Here is a 15,539-nt window from a genome sequence, read left to right on the forward strand (position 1 = left end):
CCCCGCTCGTGCTCTCTCTCTTTTTCAAATAAATAACTAAAAATCCTAAAAAAATAAATTTAAAGAAAGGGGAGGGGTGTGCTTTTCATTCTGCCAGGGTAAGCACTAGGAAGCTTTGAGACAAATAGTGAGATGCTCAGTGTTGTATTTGAGAAAAATCACTCTGTCCACAGTGTGAAGTACACACAGAAGCAGCCAGGCAGCCAGAAGGGTATTGTTACCATCCAGGCAAGGAAGTTCAACAACCCAGACTAAGGTGATAGTCACGGAGATATGCATAAAAACAATATACTAACTGGATATGGAGCTGAAGGAGGAAGAAAAGTCAGGTGACCCCCAGATTCCTAACTTCAGCCTAGCGATAAATGGTACAGTTTCATCCACTGAGGCAGGAAATGCAGTAAGAGGAACGTTATGGGTTGAATCGTGCCTCCCCATTCATATGTTGAAGTCCTAACCCCCAGTATCTCAGAAGGTGTCCTCATCTGGCAGTAGAGTCTTGAGGTAATCAAGTTTAAATGAGGGTAGGTCCTAATCCAATATGACTGGTGTCCTTAAGGGGAAATTTGGACACACGTTGGCGTAGAGGGAGGGCCATGTGAAGAGTCCTAGGGAGAAGACAGCCATTTACAAACCAAGGAGAAAGGCCTGGACCAGACCCTTCACTCACAGCCTTTGGAAGGAACCAACCCCACCACCTTGATTTTGGACTTCTAGCCTTCAGAATGGTGAAACAAATTTCTGTTGTTTAAGCCCCCCAGTCTGTGCTATTTTGTTACAACAGCCCCACCAAAGCAATATGAGCAGTAACTCATTTGCAGATAGCCAAGAGTTATGTTTTGGATGAGTTGACTTTGATGTGTTGTTTTTGGATAGCCAGGTGGAGACCGGCACCAAAGTGGTCATTCAATACACAAATCTAAGGCTTGGTGGGGGACTTGGGACCAAAGAATAGAGTAAGGTGTGTCACTCATTTCTGACACTCCTGCATCCATCCATAGCATAGTGTGACCAGTACAAAATTTGAATTTGAAAAAGTAGTTGGGTGAATAAATGTCATGGTGGCAGGAGGGACCACACAGTTATTGAAATTAGTTCTCATCTCCCATCCCAGCACAGATGAGGTTAGCTCAAGCCCTGTTGAATTTTAGAGGACTGCTGCATTGGTTGCTGATATTTCCACTCACCGAGAAGGATAGTCCCCTCTTTGTTCTCTAAACTCAAGTGATTAAAAAAAAAAATTAACCAAATATCAAAGGTATTCTTAGAAGAGAGAATGAGAGCCTGACTGGAGTCTTAGGTTCATGCCCATGTTCTGAAATGTTGACCCCCAAGTCAGTAACATGTCTATTTTAGGCAGCAGCTTCAAAGTCTGCTTAGCTTAAAATGTCAAACTAAGTAGACAGCATGGCATTACAGAAAATGGCAAGAACCAGAAGGTAGGAGACCTTGCTTCGAATCTCGATCTGCCTCTGAAGAACTGGGTCCACTTAACCTTTCTGAGTCACCTTTCCCTCATCTGTGGAACAATGTTGGGGAGGGGGTAATTGGATGATCTTCTAACTCTGACGTTCTAGGACTCTGTCAATGTTGCCTTTCATTGCCAGTGTTAGGAAGAATAACATTTCCAGAAATAGACCTGCTAACCTGACTTAGTCCACCAACATGAAGACACATAATGAAGTGATAGGCAGAAGTTAATATCACAGGTGACTTTGGTACTTGGTTTTAGAATGCACCTTCATGACCAGCAAATTGAATTTTACTGGAAGGTTTCTGAATTCACATGATCACAGTATTTTGTCCAATGACTTACATTTCTGACCATACTCAAAAAGGATACGGAAAAAACACAATTCCTAACTACGTTTGTGATTTCTCTAAGACCGTTCAATATTTAAACCTCATGCATTCACCTTTTCTTTATAATGCGGGACATCTCAGCCACGAAAAGGAACGGATGATTAAGATTTATTGAGTACCTTATATGAAGTGTCATGTTTTGGGCCAGGTGCTTGGTCTGTGTTACACATGGCCTCATTTAACACGCCCCGGAGGGGATGCTGTCACCATATCTTCTCTGCATTCAACATTGCTGGAAGTTGCCTACTTAGGGCTTCTGTCTGGCTGTGGGAGCATGCTTGGCCCATGGGGACATGATGTACCTAGGAGTTACTGCTGCCGAAGCAACTCTCGACTGATAGCAGATGGAAATTTGGGGAATAAATACTCCAGCCTCCTCACCGTGTGTTTGGGGTAACTCTAAGTTATATTCTACACCTGCTTAGGAATTCCTCAGAGGAACTGAGTTCCATTTACCCATGGTAAAGCATACCCTTTATTGGCTGACTTCCATTTCTGTCTTGATACCCTGGTATTTCCTGTGGTCATATTCCAGACAAAGTATTTACAAAAATCCTTGCCTTGGGGTCTGCTTCTGGGGGATCCAAGCTAAGACATCTCCCAAGATCCCCACAGAGTAGGTACCATTATTGCTAATTTATAGAGGAGGAACCCAAGGCTTAGTGTGGTAAAATAATAGTTGCTATGTCTTGATACTGGGGTTTTGCAGTAGTTATCAACCAAGGGAGACTTTGTCCCCCAGGGGACATTCTGGAATGTCTGGAGACATTTGTGGTTATCAAAATCAAGGGGTGCTACTTGCACCTAGCAGGTTAGAGGTGAGAGAGGCTGCTAAATGTCTTCCAATGCCCAGTTCAGCCCCCCAAAAAGACTGATCCAGCCTAAAAAAGGTCAGTAGTGGCAAGGCTGAGAAACCCTGCTCTAATCCAGCAAGGCTGGTTGTTGGATGGTAACTCTCCTGTGTGACGTGTCTATCTCATTTCACTTCCAGGGCCAAGCTGTGGCTCAGCTGTGTTCCACGATCCCCAATGTGACTGTCTTTGGAACAGCTTCTTCTTTCAAGCACGAAGCAATCAAAGACTCCATGACCCACCTCTTTGACAGAAATGCAGACTACGTGCAGGAAGTGAAAAGGTAAGGTGTTCACTCTAAAGAGCACCCGGTTGGCCCTTGCTCCTCTCTCTTAAAGAACAGTAGCACTCCTTTAGAGGAGGGCTGATGATAATAATGTAATAGCAATCATAGTAAACATTTATTGGGAGTCTAGGATTACTAGCTCTGTGCTGAACACTTCACGTGTATGAGCTCATTTAATTCTCAGCAACCCTATTATGACCCGCCCCCCAATTTGGAGAGGATAAAACTGAGGAACAGTGCCGGTGAGGAACCTGTCAAGCTAAATTATGATAGCAGCTATGACACACCTTAACATAGAGAAATTTCTTTCTCATTCATTCACATGACAGACCAAGGAAAGGTGGACTCCAGCCTGGGTGTGACTGAGAGCTGCTGAAGGAACCAAGTGGTGACATGATCAGATTTGAGTTTTGAAGGGTCACTGGTGGTGTGTAGAGGACTGGGAGGTGGGTGGCTGCAGGCAGGTAGATCAGGCTGCGGGTGGGTGCAGACCCACGGTGGGGAATGTGGGTTTGTAACCTGCCCCAGGCCCCCCCTGTGGTCCTGAAGCTATTGATGATGGCTCTGTGCGTGTCAATGGAGGGAATCAGGTGGGAAACCCAGTTGCCTCGAGATGATTTTTGTGTCACCCCTGTTGCTGCTCAGAATCAGGGGTCGCTGGCGCTCAGGCTCGGCTCCACTCCCAGCACCTGAGGGGATTCAGAGATGTCTCCGAGCTGTGGTTTGGGTCTCTTCATTTCCCAGCACTAGACTGTACGATACAAAGAAATTCAGTTGTCCATCTAGCATCATAATTAAGAAACAACTTTCTCCAAATTGAAGGACTTGGAGGATGGGAGATCTGGTTGTCTAAGGTGATATTCGGAGCAGATTAGGTGAGATTTAGGGAGTTTTTTGGAAAGGAGAGTCTTCTGATGGTCTGGATTTTCAGATTTGTTTTTAAATTTTAAATGTAGAGATTTGCACAGAATTTAAGGTTATCCTGATATTTCCAGTGGGATGGGAAAAAAAAGAGTTACCAAACTAGATAATAGAAGTTCACCACCTATTTCTCAGTTATCTAGACATTGCAGGCATATTTTAAAGGCTTCCAGGATAGACCTTTGCCTACTTTCCTAACCCTCAGGTAGCTCTTCCCTCTTCTCTCGAGCTGTGGTCTGGAAAATGAGCTGCCGTTGTCCCTCCAGCAGCCTTTGCCTTTAATCCGTTAAATGATAATTCTGCAAGCATCCTTTCCTCATCCATACTCTGACCCACTTAGTACCAGGTGTCTGTGATGGGCTAGGTGCTGTGCTAGGGCAGCAGATCTGGTAAAAACAAACAAACAAACAAAACAAAAACAAAAAACACACCAAAAAAAACGCCTTGAGAGTCGCTGTCTTCATGGAGCTTTGAGTCTAGTTGAGGAAGAGGGACAAAAACCAGTATTTTAAAAATCTGTTGATTTATACTTTTGATATGTGCTCTGGTGGAGAAATGCAAGGTGCTAGCGAACATATGCAGACAGGGAGATCAGACATAGAGTCCATCAGGGAGCGAGATTTGGGCTGAGCATTAAAGGATGAGAAATTGGCCAAGGAATAGCATTTCTGACCAGGCAGAATAGCATGTGCTAAGGCCTGGGGTCAGGAACGACTTGGTAAATTCAAGAATCGGGAAGGAGACGAGAGCAGCTGGAAGTCGTAGGATGCAGGAAGCAATGGGCAAAGAGGGTGGCTTTCTTCTAAAGGTGGCTACTCTTCTAAAAAAGTGATAGTGGGGGCACCTGGGTGGCTCAGGTCATGATCTCAGGGTCCTGGGATGGAGCCCCACGTCCAGCTCCCTGCTCAGCAGGGAGCCTGCTTCTCCCCCTCTCTCTGTCCCTCCCCCTGCTCGTGCTCTCTCTCTCTCAAATAAAGTAATAACATCCTAAATAAATAAATAATAAATAAGTGACAGTACATAACCAGAGAGCTCCTGCCTTTCCTATTTTCCCTGAAGAATTTTCCATCCCCCTCATCCCTTCACTGTCCTCAGCTTGCTGCCTTTCTAGTCCCTGAGTCAGTGATTCATGCTGATGTCAGAAGAGCAGAAAGTGACAGCACCTGAGACCCCCCTCACCACCAGCTTCTCTCAAATGTGACTTCCACCGATTCCTTCTGTGTTTAAGCAGAGACCCTAGGATCACATTAAAAATGACTAGGAAGCCACAGATGGGTTCATGCCCTCTGTCCCACCAACCCTGCCCTCAGGAAAGAATCCAGAAGAAGATACAAGCAACAGGTACTCGGTGCCTGTCACTCAGGGTAGGTGCTCAACATATCCCAGTAGGGCGAATTATAGCATTGTCTGTAAGAGTGAGATTTCAGAACCAGCCTCCATTATCAACAGCAGGGAAACGGTTCAGTGCATTATGCTACACCCACACACTTGAGTATTATGCAGCCCCTAAAGAAAAAAAAAAAGAAAGATAATTATGAAGATTCTGCCACAAAATGAAAAAATACCCACGGTAGCATATTGAGTGGAAAAAAAAGCAGAATGCCAAATTCCAGCTACACTGTGATCACTGCTTTGTAGAAATTCTTGGCGCATGAAGACAAAAAATGAAGAGAAAGTGGGGGGAAAATCCAACCACTAATATGCAATAGGAGTGCAATGCAGGGTGATTTCTCTTTGCTTTTTTTTTTTTTTATAATTAATTTTATTTTATTATGTTAATCACCATACAGTACATCCCCTGATTCTGATGTAAAGTTTGATGCTTCATTAGTTGCGTATAACACCCAGTGCACCATGCAATACGTGCCCTCCTTACTACCCATCACCAGTCTATCCCATTCCCCCACCCCCTCCCCTCTGAAGTCTTCAGTTTGTTTCTCATAGTCCATAGTCTCTCATGTTTCATTCCCCCTTCTGATTACCCCCCTTTTCTTTATCCCTTTCTTCCCCTACCGATCATCCTAGTTCTTATGTTCCATAGATGAGAGAAATCATATGATAATTGTCTTTCTCTGCTTGACTTATTTCACTTAGCATTATCTCCTCCAGTGCCGTCCATGTTGCAGCAAATGTTGAGAATTCGTTCTTTCTGATAGCTGAGTAATATTCCATTGTATATATGGACCACAGCTTCTTAATCCAGTCATCTGTTGAAGGGCATCTCGGCTCCTTCCATGATTTGGCTATTGTGGACAATGCAGCTATGAACATTGGGGTGCATATGGCCCTTCTCTTTACTACGTCTGTATCTTTGGGGTAAACACCCAGTAGTGCAATGGCTGGGTCATAGGGTAGTTCAATTTTTAACTTTTTAAGGGACCTCCACACTGTTTTCCAGAGTGGCTGTACCAACTTGCATTCCCCAACAATGTAGGAGGGATCCCCTTTCTCCACATCCTCTCCAACAATTGTTGTTTCTTGCCTTGTCTATCTCTTTGCTTTTTGACCACAGATCTTGTTTGTTACAGTGTTCTGTGGTCATACACGAGGGAAAGTAATAACATGAAACTTCTTGAGATGCAAATTCTTTTGTAAGCCAGTCAATGTGTAAGCTTCTCTTGAACACGTTCTCAGCCTTCAGCCAGGCACTGTAAAGGGAATGGTGGGGGTGGGACAGTTGTAATGGAGACTTCACCTTAATGTCCCTTGCCACTTCCCTGTCTGACTGTGCTCGAAACCAAGTAGAAGGGTTAGAAGCTTTGAGCATGTGCATCTGGCTATAAGGACTTCAAAAGTGAAGAGGAGAGAAAGAGAGAGAGAGAGCACCAAAGTAGGCAGCCCCCAGCAGGGAGCTTGATGGATGGGAAGCACTTCAGTAGGTAGCAGGAGGTGGGGACTGAATCCCAGCAAGGCGAGCGGGCACAGACAAGGGGGATCATAGCCCCAGGCTTTGCTGGCTTCCTCTCCCTCTGCTGACCCAGATGATTGGACCATGGCACGTGCTCCTCAGACAGTCCTGCAAGGGGAAAGTTCCTCATTTTACAGATAAGGAAACTGAGATTGTGGAAAGCAAGGACAGTCTAATCACCTAGAGAGAGCAGAGGATGTGATCAAGAATGGATTCCTAGGGGCGCCTGGGTGGTTCAGTGGGTTAAGGGTCTACCTTTGGCTCACATCACGATCCCGGATTGAGCCCCACATTAGGCTCCCCCTCCTTATGCTCTCTCTCTGCCAAATAAAGAAATAAAACCTTTAAAAAAAATGGATTCCTAGAGGTGGTATTGCTAATTGTACACATTTACTAGGAAGCCTACTATGCGCCAGGCACTGTGCTCAGCACCCTGTGAAAAGCCTCTTGTGCACTGGGTACTGTTCTCAGCCCTCTGGGAGAAGCCTACTATGTGCCAGGAACTGCAGTCAGCCCTCGGTGTACCAGACACTGTCCTGGACCCTCAGGAGAAGCCTGAGGGAGAAGCCTGCCGTGCACCAGGCACAGTCAGGTGCCCTGAAAGGGCTGCATCCCTCCATCATGAGCTTGGGGGAGATGGTTAAAGCTATGGCACAGATGAGTTCTCAGAGAAAAAGGAATTCAGAAAGAGAAGCACTGAGTGGAGAACCAAGGATCCACCTGGAGATGACAGTTACAGTAAAGGGGGATTGATTTCTTGAAAAAGTCAAGGGCTTCTCTCCCAATAATGGCCCTGTTGGACCTACCACTGCTCAGGAGAAATTCTTCACTGATCTGTGTGGGTGGGAAGCAAAAAGGCGGAATTCACAATAAAGGGGCAAGGGGTCAGGGGCCAAGGATGGACAGGTACAAAAACCTTGGATCGGCAGTTCCAAAATACCTTGCTGCTGAATCTGGCCCAGAGGATCTCTGAGCTGGGGCTCTTCGTTTGCTTTTCGAATCTGCAGAGATTTGTGACTGCAGGAGAAAGCCCTCACCCTGTCTGCTTTTGTGTGGTTATGATTACACACATGCAGGCGAGGCAGACGCTGCCAGAGATTGGGGGTGGGGTGGGGTGCTAAGAAATGAGGATGGCCCCTAAGCTTCTGAGGAGCTACCTAGCTCTGCTTGTGATTTTCATGACTGTGTCATTAAAAGGAGCTGCTAAGGTACCTTTCAGTGTGAGTGTGAGTAAGGGAGGCCCTGCTCCAAGGCTACTGGCGGGACAGACCCGACTGAGTTCCATTCTGTCTGATCCATTGGTTGGGCTTGTAATGATTGAATGGGGTTGGAGCACCTTTTCAATTCTGAAACTCACCTGAAGGAACATATCTAGCCTTAAAAGGAGCAATGACTGCTTAAAGATTTGACAGAAACAACCAAAGCATCCTCACCCCCAGGGCCTGAGGAATGACATCTCCCTTTGCTCGGTATCTACCTTGCTCTCACCCTCCACCCCCACCCCACCACTGATCTTCAAAAGGACATAGTGACAGCAAGGGGGCAGGAATTTGCATTGTATGTGACCCCCATGCATGTGCAAATGCTGTCTTACCTGATTCAGCTATCACAGCACCAAGAGAGGTGTGGGGAGAGAGGAACACAGGCAATCTGCAGCATATCCCTCCAGCAAGAAGCCCAGGGAGCAGCTTCCAGCTTTGCTCAGCCCCTGCTGGGAGCTTGTGTGCCTAGTGGTGGCAGTGGTGGTCACCAGGGCTGGCCACAGCTCACTGTATGAAACCTGCCCTGCTTCTGGGGCCCTCAGTTGGTTTCTAGATGTGATCTATCAAGTCTCTTCTCTCCCTATAGTGGGCCCTAGGGTCTGTTGCCTGACCTCATGGGGCCTGAGCTTCCTTATGCAGTAAGTGGGGATAATGATGGCCCCTGAGTTATAGGGTTGGCATGAGGCATTCTCAATGAGATGGGACTTAGGAAGTGCTCAGCACTGTGCCTGGCACACAGTAAGTGCTCTTGAAAGCGGGACCTGCTCTCCTAGGAGGATCAAGGGTATCAAGCCTCTGCTCTAACGGTTTCTGGGTTGGTGGTCCCACCCACCCTGAAGGTCGCTGGGGTTAATGGTTGGGTTGTTGAGGTTTTGCCATTTTTCCTTTATGCTCTTTTCCCAAACTAGAAGCACTCTCTAAAAGTTGGCCCACTCTGAAAAAATAATAAAAAACTTACCCTGAACCCCGAAGTCACCATGAGCCAGGCCCTATGTTCCATGTACATCAACTCATCCAAGCTTCACAGAGAAGCCTGGGGCAGGTGTTGTCACCATCATTCCCTTCCACAATTGGGGACACTGAGACACTAAGAGGCTAAGTGCCTCACCTGAGGTCACACAGCAAGTAAGTGGCAAACTAAATGCTTAATACTAAGATGAAATTCATATTCCTAAGCCCAGTGCTGTGCTGCCCTTACGCCAACCCCGTGTCTGCCCACTACTCTGTGGTAGTTGTCAGTTGTGGCAGACATGCTTGCGTCCTTCTGGAAGGAGACAGCGCCCATAGAGAGAGTTTCTCATTACCAAAGTTGGTGTCCCAACGCCTCTTTCTTGGGCCTATTTGGTGCTGATTGCCCTGGGTCAGCCTGTCACAGTGTTTTCTGCAAGATGCCTTTCCTTCATCACCCAGCCAATTCTTGCTCATCACTCAACAGAAGGATCCTCTTCCACGGCCCCAAGTGGCTCCATTGGAGCTGTGGTGACTGCCCGGGCTGTCTGTTATAGTCTATCTTCCCTAGTATCCCTGAGTTCCTGGATGGCAGGGAGGAACTTGAGCCCTCATCTGCATACTCCCAGCTCAGCACACACACCGTCCAGCATGAAGTAAGCACTCAGTGAGTGGCTGTCCAGTGGCTGGAAACTTAGGACAAATGTGTAGGACCCTGACCTTGGGTCTCTTCTATAATCTAGAACAGAAAAAAGCAGCTTGAAAATAGAAACCTCCTGGCCTGTTTGGAGTAACATGGTCTAACTCTGGATATATCTATATTTATTTTTTAAGACAACATTTAAAGCAGAATTCTTTGAAGAATAAATTAAATTGACTGCTTCCCAGAGCTGCTTGCTGAAACAATGCTTCCGTAGTTAGACTGATTGGAACATTAATTAGATCTTATATTCAGAATGGTGGAAAGGCCATTGTTTTGGAGGTAAACTGGACTGAGGTTTGAATTCCGGGTGTACCAGTTACATAAGCTTGGGCAAGGTGCTGCATCTGAGAACCTCCATTTCTTCCTCAAAAAAAGTGGAGTTAAAATGCCTGTCTCAGACTTGTCATGAAAATTAATTCTGAAATGCCCAGGATACACCAGAGCACAGAAAATGTGAGTTTCCTTTGAAGGAAGCACACATATAGAAATGTGGAATACCAGTCTTGAAATGTTCTTTTCATTGTCCTGAATTCATTCACTCATCATTTATTTAATCTATTCATACAGTCAATCAACATTTGTTAAGAACTAACACTGTGTCCCACAGGATAAGAAGGACTGAGGACAAAAAGGCAGCACAAACATGTTCCCTGTCTCATAGGGCTTACATTTTGGTGGAAGAGACAAATAAATAGAATAATTATAGCCCATGACAAACTGAAAAGCGTCTTTAGTACAGATGCTAAAGGATGAAGGGAGCTAAAGTAGAGATAATTTGGGGCTTCCACTCCAGGTGGGGTGGTTAGTTACAGCATCTCTGGGGAGGTCACATGTGAGTAAGACCTGAAAGATGAGAAGGAGCCATCTCTAAGGAGAACTAAGGAAAGGCTGTCCTGGCAGAGATTATAGCATATGCAAAGGCCCTGAGGTAGGAACGTTTAAGGAATCACTACAAGGTCAGAATGTTCCAAACAGTTAGTAGCAAGTGAGGATGAGGAAGTGGGCAGTAGCTTATAGGTCACCCCTTGCTGTGGGCTGCCCTACACTTCAGAACCAGAGGATAGAGCAACAGGCCTAGATAGGGCAGCTAATTAATACAAGGGAGTGTGACTGGCAGTTTGTGGGAGAAAATGTGCACTCACGGAATACAGATGTGAGGAACATTAGGCAAGAAGTGAGCATTTGGGGCTGGGCAAGACTTTCAGGGGTACCCCAAAAAGGTGTGCACAGCCCAGCATTTGGGAGGCTGCTCCTGAGCATAGGTGGGCATCTTGCAGTAAAGGAAAGAGGTCCTGGGGAAATGGAGTTCTCAGGGAAGACCTGGTGGCCCAAGAGGGCTGGTAGTAGAAGCGGAGGAGGGTCCTACTTCCACAGGAGTGAACATACTTGGTAGAAGTGAGGACGACAGGAGGACAGCTACCCAGCCCATGATGCAAGATGGAAACCTGATCACCAGGTGTGAGGCACCAACCTAGAGCCCACCAGTGGAGTCTGTGTGTTCCAACTCCCACCTGCCTCTCAGGCCTCACCTCTTCACATTTTCTTTACTGGCTGCTTCCCAGTCTATCTGCTCACAGGCTTCCTGCCCCCACAGGACCTTTGCATATGCTGTTCCCCCACCTGGAACATTATTCCTGCCACTCTTTACCTAGATAACTTCTCCACTCTGCACTTTCCCAGGGATGCCTTCTCTGGCAGACCTGACTGGGCAAACTCTAGATTGACACGGTCTCATGGCACTAGATGCCATTCAATTTCAATTTAATTTTTATTTGTGTAATTATAGGTTAACATCTACCTAATAGAAGTACTAAAAGGGGAGAAATCAAATATATTTGGGCTTACCACTGTATCTCCGGTGCCTAGTGCAGCGCCAGGGCCAAATATTTAATGAATAAATTAATTATTAATAAAGAAAATAATGCCAGTTTGGCTTCTGTGTGGCTGGCTTAGACCGAAGTGTGGAGCCAGAATCAGCAGCATCGATATCTCCTGAGAAGCTGTTAGAAACACACATCGTTGGGGCCCACCCCAAACCAACTGAATCAGAAGCTAGGAGAAGAGGGAGAAGGAGGACAGACTGCAACCTGCTTTAATGAGCAACCCCCCCTCCCCAGGAGATTCTGATGCACACCTAAATTTTAGATCCACTGGCCTAAGTCCCTAGTTCGGAATTTATAGGTGGGACTTAAACAGACATACCTTTACAGATAAGCATTCTATTTGGCAAAAGCTAAGCTGATTATTTTTGATGAGTCTTTGTAATGACTGGAGTTTGGACTTGACTTGAAGGCTTTTGAACGTCATGACTCAGCTTTTGAAAGTCACAGCTTGGCTATCCTGGGGCATGGGGCAGTTGACTTAGTGTCTGAACCCTAGAGATGCACATGTAATTTCCTACTTATGAAAACAGGATCCAGCTGTTGACAGGAGTTGCATTGCCTGAACTTTGTTTGGGGATGAGGGTAGAGGTAGAAATACAGAGCTAAGACAAGATAATCCTACAAACTCACAAATCTGAAGAAATGCCATTCTTGTCTGAGCAGAGCAAGACCTAGCCATAACTGGGAGCCTTGGGGGCAGGAATATCTTCCCTACAATTCCCAGAGCCTTCCTGTTTACAGCTCCCTCCAGCATAGTATCATCTAACAGTGGAACCCAGGTAGAAGTTCGTTAAATTGCATGAGGGAGTGAATCAATTAATGTATAAATAAATTAATGGAGGAAGGGATCAAAAAATGTTTCATCTGCTTAATATAGTACAAGTGTGGATTCTCTCTACTCTGGAAACTTCTATTGCTGTAGGAAGATCCTCTCTACCTTTTTTTTTTTTTAAGATTTATTTGAGAGGTGGGGGAGGGACAGAGAGAATCCTCAAGCAGACCCCCCACAGAGCGGGGAGCCTGATATGGGGCTTGACCCCAGGACCCTGAGATCATGACCTGAGTCGAAACCAAGAGTCAGCTGCTTAACCCACTTAACCAACCAGGTGCCCTGAGATCATGTCTATTTAACCCTCTTCCTCAAAGATTCCATTTTAGTTTGAACCTAGAGATTGGATGAATACATTGAGTTAAATTAACGTGCTTCACTGAGCAGATAGGGAGAAGGGGAGAAAAGCTAATCCCTGCTAGACTGGAAACCCCATGAAGACAGGAACATGTTGGTTTTGTTCCCCTCTCTGTCTCCAGCACCTCGGACAGAGCCTAGCCCTTAACCAAGCTCCACAGATAGGAATTGTTGAGTGACTGACTTTGGAGTGATTGTTGTGTGGCTGGCAATGGGCCAAGCATTTGACGCCTCATTTCATCCCCAGCACAAAGAAACACAGTTGCTCCACTTTACGGAGGAGAAAGCTAAGGCTCAGAGAAGTTGCCTGAGGTGGCTAGATACAAATTCAAATGTATTAATTCAGTGCTGGCTCCTCTTATCAGCCACCAGCCAGACTTTTAGCCGCCTCCAGCTCTGTGAAGTTCTTGAGTGGGATCCAGAAAGGTAAATCCACCTCCTGGCCTCCTGGCCTATTTATGGCTACTCCCAGAGTTCTTGCTTTTTCTGATTCTAGGAGTAAACAACATGACACAGGAAGGGAGAGCAATCAAAAGTTTGGTCCCTAACAGGTGACAGTATCTTACTTTATCTTCACACCATTTAGAATCTCTGCTGAAGGAGTGGACATTGTTTTGGATTGCCTCTGTGGGGATAACACTGGGAAAGGTCTCAGCCTTCTCAAACCACTGGGAACCTATATTTTATATGGTAAGTGCTAAAGAGAAGAGGGGATACGGTCCGCAACAGGGAGCACTGCATGCATGCTCACAAAATCTCTGACGAATGAAATGTGTGATATGTTGGGGTAATGAGATTGTGAGGGCTTAATTTTTTTTAAAGATTTATTTATTTATTTATTTATGTATTTATTTATTTTTGAAAGGGGGGAGGGGCAGAGGGAGAGAACCTTCAAGCAGACTCCCTGCTGAGCATGGAGCCCATCTTGGGGCTTGATCTCACAACCCATGAGATCATGATCTGAGCCAAAACCCAGAGTTGGATGCTCAACTGACTGAGCCACCCAGGCACTCTGGGAGGGCTTAATTTTTAAATGTTTTCCATAATATTGCTATTGCCATTAGTTATTTTCAATTATAAAAGTAACATATATGCCTACTGCCCTATTAGCCCCATGAGTATTTCTCATTCTAAAAGGGGTAAAGGAAGGCCAAGCCAGCGTAGTCATTAACTTGACCCACAGACGGTTGCACAGGTGGGAAATACTAATGGCTTCAAAGGAAATTCAAAAAATGAAGGAATGAAGTACCCATAGTTGGATGGGAGGGGTGGCTAGGATATGGGGGTTTTAAGGGAGATTCTTCCCAATTGGAGATGAAGTTGCAAAGTACAACTCCTTCCTATTCTAAACTACTCCTCTATGTTCCAATCACACAGAAGCCCTGGATGGTTGGAGCACACCTCTGCTTTTGCAGCCCCTGAGATGCTCTTGAGTTTGAGGGGAATTGAACAATATCTGGATTTTCTCCAGCAGAATGAGACCCCAGAGCCACCTCCCCCTCTTCCTCCTTTCTTCTCTTATATGCTTGTAAACTAATTTAAACATTGGTCTCTACAAAGTCATTAGTCCCTACAAAGTCAAAAAAAGCCTATCTGAAGACAGATATTATATTCCAATGCCAAAGGATACTGGGGTTATCCAGTGTTTGAGATTTTTGGCACGTCTGTCCCCCGTAGGTCCAATACAAAATTGAGCCTTACCTCTGTATGCTCAGAAAAAAATATTCATTTCCCTGCTATTCACTGAGAAGCTTATAAAAGAGACATTTGAGAGGTATAAATACTTAAGCATCTTTTTGTCATCATGATTATGACAGAAAGGGAGGGAATAAGGTTCCCATTGCTGGAGTGTCCTGGTATTTTCAATAGTGGCCACATAGCTGAAAGCCTTTGCAAGCGGATGCACAGTTCTTTAATTACTACTATTATTGATAAAAGTAGCTATAAGCATCAATATGTACAATGTGGGGATATTGGATATGACTAACATGTGAGTCAAATGTTGATGGACAATTTATTCTTTCTTACTTATTCACCAGTTCTATTTTTGCCCCGGTACCATGATGTCACTTGGCAGAATACAATTTTATCATCTCACAAGGATCTAAATGATTACACTGATAACTAAGTAACCAAAGCCTGGTACCACGATGCTTGGTGGTGGTCACCCCATAAAAGCAGACGAGTGATTAACTAACTGGCTACTAGTCTACCCAGGCCAAATAATGAAGTTTAAAATATACATTGCTTTTTCATTAAATAATGGTTCTCTGAGAAGGATTTATTCCCAATCTCTGGGCCAAAGCAGGAAAGTTGTTGAAAAGGCACCAATATGGCATCTGACCTGATAAGAGCTCTCGCATCCCCTCCACATCCCCAAGGACCACACAAAAGGGTCTTTTCTCTCTGTAAGAGCATCTTAGGAAATCATACTAACACCATCTCCCATCTTCCCTCTGAATACTGCTTGTTCCCATTAGCAAAGCTCAGTTTCTCACACCATTTGTTTCAAGTGGTTTTGACCTCTATGCTCAGATTTCTTTAGAGCTAGTATGTTGGTCACACCGTTTCCTTGGCTCCTTAACCTATTTTCACCCTCACCTGCTCTTCTGTACCCCATTTTTCCATCTAAATTATAGCTCAGTCCCATCTCCCCCTGCCACTTAAGTGCCCAGCCCAGATCCAAGCCCCAAGCCCTTTACTTGTTAAGGAATCAAATTCAAATCAT

At 45.3% G+C, this 15,539-nt stretch overlaps 1 protein-coding gene across 1 annotated transcript in view; it reads left to right on the plus strand.

Moving 5' to 3' along the window:
* The window catches only part of VAT1L (vesicle amine transport 1 like), a 143,887-nt gene that overhangs the window by 55,854 nt on the left and 72,494 nt on the right, over window positions 1–15,539 (plus strand). The window contains exons 4-5 of the mRNA XM_002920764.4: window positions 2,855–2,997; window positions 13,398–13,501. Of these exons, the coding sequence (XP_002920810.4) occupies window positions 2,855–2,997; window positions 13,398–13,501 (247 nt within the window). The remainder of the gene's footprint in view (window positions 1–2,854; window positions 2,998–13,397; window positions 13,502–15,539) is intronic.

This window comes from Ailuropoda melanoleuca, chromosome 12 (assembly GCF_002007445.2).
Source record: "Ailuropoda melanoleuca isolate Jingjing chromosome 12, ASM200744v2, whole genome shotgun sequence".
NCBI lineage: Eukaryota > Metazoa > Chordata > Mammalia > Carnivora > Ursidae > Ailuropoda > Ailuropoda melanoleuca.